This window comes from Arachis ipaensis, chromosome B2, assembly GCF_059453495.1.
Source record: "Arachis ipaensis isolate K30076 ecotype BB chromosome B2, ASM5945349v1, whole genome shotgun sequence".
In the NCBI taxonomy this organism is placed as follows: domain Eukaryota; kingdom Viridiplantae; phylum Streptophyta; class Magnoliopsida; order Fabales; family Fabaceae; genus Arachis; species Arachis ipaensis.
Window position 1 is genome coordinate 73,762,920 of NC_142437.1, and position 4,556 is coordinate 73,767,475.

Consider the following 4,556-nt stretch of genomic DNA (forward strand, 5'->3'; position numbering starts at 1 on the left):
ATTCGTTCTATTTGATGTCAAGTATATCTATTTCTGAATGAATTTAAATCCTGCTATCATTTTTCAGGGTATGCCAGTCTCGTTTCAACCTACACTTGACATGGAGATAGAAGGGTTACACCTGGCTACCGCAGCCTACATCTTTAACACAAAACTAGATCAAGAGTGAGTTTACTGTATCTACACTTGTATACATGATGGCACTAGTCACTGCAATTATATAAATAGGTTCAATCATCGTGGGAACTATTGAATGGACTTGGCTACCGAAGATAAAATTAAATCTGTCAAGTATTTTTAAAAAGTGGATATATCCAATTTAACCCCCCTTCCAAATATTTTCCCATCAAAAGTGGTTCATTTTGGAGTATGAAACGTTTATTAAGTAGATAACTCGTTAACTTTGCTATGATTAACGAATCGGGGAGATGCTTGTTCTGAATCTGCACTGTGCCATGACACGGAAGGCACTGAGGACTTTAGAGCCGGGAAAGCAATTAGTGGATGACGTATGTCACATATCCGTAACTGTCTAAAGTTTGTGCCTATTATCTTCTTGTGGTAGCACGCTCTCTTCTTGATGTCTTTTTTTACGCAGGTATTGATTCTGCTGGCAAGGATGCTTGTATTTGACTCGACAAGGCTGCAGTGGTATCTTCCAACGACATTTGTGGTTACTTATCTAACCCTATAATTTGGTTTTCATTGGTCACTTCGATGGAGATAAACCGAAAAGTGTCGAATGCTTGTCATACATGAGGTTTCTAACTAACGAAAACTCTGACTGACCATGTAACATTTTCAATTTGTAGCAAATAGCGACTGGGTGAGGACTTATATCTAAAGCAACCATTTCTGCTATACGAAAGGACTTCGTGGGTTACACTGACGAAGTGCTGAAAGTACTTAAACATGATTAAATTTTTGCATGCTGCCTACATGACCATCGTTGATGACTGAATGCACAGTTTGTTTTCTGAGTTGAGGCAGATTTACTGCCCATGTGGTGCGATAACCATTGGTTTCTCATTGTCGTTGACCTCTCACGAAAGCAACTGGTGTATCTTGACTCACTGTGGTCCCCAACAACCAAGTCAAAGCGACAGATTAGGAAATTCGTAATGTTGTTATTCTGTAAGGTCTAAATAGTTTAACTGCATAGTAATCACAATGAACGGTTTTCTTGTAAAAGCATATCTCCCCATTGCTACCTGCATGACCTTATTATTTAATTGTAGATCAAGTTCTGTTAGTGTCGACATAACTACTAGCCATGGGGTGTTGACTTAAAGGCCTGCACCTTTTGAATGCTGGTGTCCTCCTTTAATATCCCCATCAAATCTACTGCCATGAATAGAAAAGACTGGATAAAAAAAACCAAATGTCATGATTAAAACAACTTTGTAGTGTAATATAAAAAATTTGAGAGAGGTTTACATCTTTATTCTGATGCTGGTTTTTGAGTTTTCAATTATTGATTTTGACCTTTTGTTGATGCAACTCAATCTTGTTTTTATTAATATTGGATTTTGACAAAACGTTATTTGTTTTTCGAATTCAACATCTTCATCTACATTTCTCCCATTTTTACTTTTCCACTGTCTTACAATAAAATCATATGCAGAAACAATTAACAGGTTGAAATTTAAAATTAAGGTTGCTGTGTTTGCGATAAGTGTTTGTTTCGATAGTTTAATTCGGGACCATTCGATTATAGTTATTTTTTTTAATTCCCAAAAAAATTCTTGTGTTATAGAAGACATGATTAACACTAATGAACTATTATTGTTACACAGGCAATCTTTATGGATGACCTTTTGGATAACCGTGCTTGGTATGCTAATGCGGACACCAACAAAATGGAATGCAGTGAGTTTGACATAAAAGAGCCTGAGGTTGTCCAACAACTTCCTGAAAGGTGAATTATTTATACCTATGACATATTAAAATTTATATTCGGTGGCTACAACTATTACGATACTTCAATTGTTTAAGAAAAATTGAAATCTGATTGGGTACTTGATATGTCTTCTTTTCAAACACGGGGCTAATAACCCGAATAGCAATAATTGTGGCATATTTGTTGCACAGTGGATGATCATGTACCACTTGTTCTATGACTATGATGTTGAGGTATAATCTAGACTTACCTTACATGCAACTATAACGAATTAGCTCACTTCCCAATGATCTTGTATGAATTATCGTCAAATGTAAAGCTGTACCACTGGTTATCCTAACCTACAAGCGTGCTTTTGAATATTATAGGCATTTCAGTTTGTAACTGATTACAGCAGGATGCGCCTCGCAAACGACATGGTCTTAAAGTATCACAATGATAACAGAATGGAAACCGTTGAAGCAATTCTAAAATACTGGAGGAGCTTCACAACTGCTCCATGATAGCAATCCGGAAGGCGTACTTAGTCGCTGAAACCGTTTCTTTGGTTTCAGGAAATAAACTTTTGTTTCGTGCAATGACTTTTTTAGTTGTTCTATTTTGTAAGGTCATTAGTGTAACCACCATGGTAGTGAACACTGTTATGTTTGTGTTGCAGCATATATGATGCTTAAGATGTAATGTGGATTTCATGCTACTGGACATGGTTATTTTGAATGGCTTGTAAGCTTTAATTTACAAGACTGTTGGCATAGCCTTTAGTTATGGTTAGCGAATATGGATGAATGGAATATTTTCATTGGTGTGCCTTCAGAAAATGTTGCCCGAAAGCTTTAGTGTATACCTATATACATTATGACTTTTAGATAAAGTTTCTTGCTGTCATCGGCATCATCTTTTATGTCCACATATTCGACCCTTTGAACTGTCATCACAAAGCATTTATGAATCGTAAGTTGTTAATAATACAGGTCATGTCACCAACAATGTTGCATTTAATAGAATCTATTTTTTCTAGCGTGACTTGATGCATTATGTTTTATTGGTGAGAACTAGTGATGAAAAATTATATTGCACAAATGCCTTATGTTAACTAATGATTTTGTTTAGTTACAATTCTAGCCTTTAAAGGGTGAAAGAACATTCTTTGTCAATTACTTCTTTAGCTTCCTCTATTGGATGGGTCCTACAAAGGTATTTTAATGGTCGCTAATTTAGACATTATCAAGATAATAATTTCAAATATTGATACTACATAAGTAACTGAATGACATAAGTAACTGCATAACTCAAAAATTCTTCACAGTAACAAAAGATAAGGAAAAAATAACCTGCCTTAATAATGCCTAACATCAAAATGAAGGAGTCATAACAAGAATAGAACAAACTACTTGCAGTCAACACCAAAAGTATTGGTTCAAAAAAGTCTCATTCATGGGACAAACACCACATAAATAGTTTGCCCACATCTCTCTCTTTTCGTATGTCTTTGCGACCCAATCATTGTCCTCTAAACCAAATGACGTGACCATGTCCACCCAATAACTGTCAAACTTTTCCACATCAAAGTGACCATACACAACAGTCTTAAAATGCAGCACAAAAATCTTTGTCCTTGATATTAACAACTGCATTTCGAGCAAGATGCCAAGTGCGTAATCTATGTGTCGCATTAGGGAATTCACATCTAATGGCCTCTCACATGGATTCATCACTATCTGTGACAACAACTTTCGGCTCCTTGTGCCTCATTGCCTCCAAGAAGCTACTTAGCAACCATTTGTAGGACGGAATCTTCTCGTCCTCTAGCAAACCAAACCCAAAAATAATTATCTGTCTGTGATGGTTAGTGCCCGAAAATATCACAAAAGGTCTGTTATATAAGTTTTTTCTGTACGTCGAGTCAAAGGCTAACACATCACCAAAGCTTTCATAGTCATGATGCATGTTACCATCTGACCAAAATAGTTGCCCAAGGTGTTTCTCAGCGCAATAAGAGTACTGCATAACTGCCATCGGATCCAACTCAGCCTTGCCCTTCAAGTAGCTTATTGCTACGGCTGCATCTCCCTCGATGATTCTGGATTGCCTAACTCCATCCATATAATTATACAAGTCCTTACTTTCAAAGTTAATATTCCGATATCCACCACACATGTGGGCAAAGAAGCCCATTATTTGAGTTGTTTGGAACCCAGCTTCATGCATGCTATGTATATGTGCTTTGTGCCCTTTTAGGATCTTCCTATGTGGAGCCATGACATTAGTGAACTCATAGGGCGCCAACTCGTGATTATGATCCTCGACCAATGTTTTCATCTGCCATTTCCCACAACTTTTGTCCAGAAACACCACAAGCTTGGCATTGCAATTTGTTCTCGTCTCCGGTTTATGAGTCATTTTTCTGTCAACTCTCTCGTAATGTGTCTTTTCACGTAGCCCTTGCCGATTTTAGTAGAAAATTTCCTAACAATATTCCCTTCCTCGTCTTTAATAGAATCTCCCTTTTGCACCGTAAAACCAATACCCTTTGCATACGTGACGTAGCTTGCATATGCATCTCCAATCCCATTAAATTCTACAGATAACCACACAGAAGCAATCACAGGGTCTGGACAGCTGAATTGTTTACCCATGACATTCTCGGAGTTTGCAT

General features: G+C 37.1%; 1 protein-coding gene and 1 pseudogene across 1 annotated transcript; one reads left to right on the top strand and one right to left on the bottom strand.

The window, feature by feature from the left end:
- Positions 1-455: 455 nt before the first annotated feature.
- On the top strand, positions 456-2,403 carry LOC148574396 (uncharacterized). Its single transcript, XM_088505894.1, has 6 exons — positions 456-509; positions 599-673; positions 870-902; positions 1,797-1,918; positions 2,064-2,133; positions 2,269-2,403. The coding sequence occupies exons 1-6, from the start codon at positions 456-458 to the stop codon at positions 2,401-2,403; spliced, it is 489 nt and encodes a 162-aa protein (XP_088362020.1).
- Positions 2,404-3,297: 894 nt separating this feature from the next.
- On the bottom strand, positions 3,298-4,300 carry LOC148574397 (protein FAR1-RELATED SEQUENCE 5-like; annotated as a pseudogene).
- Between the last annotated feature and the right edge of the window lie 256 nt (positions 4,301-4,556).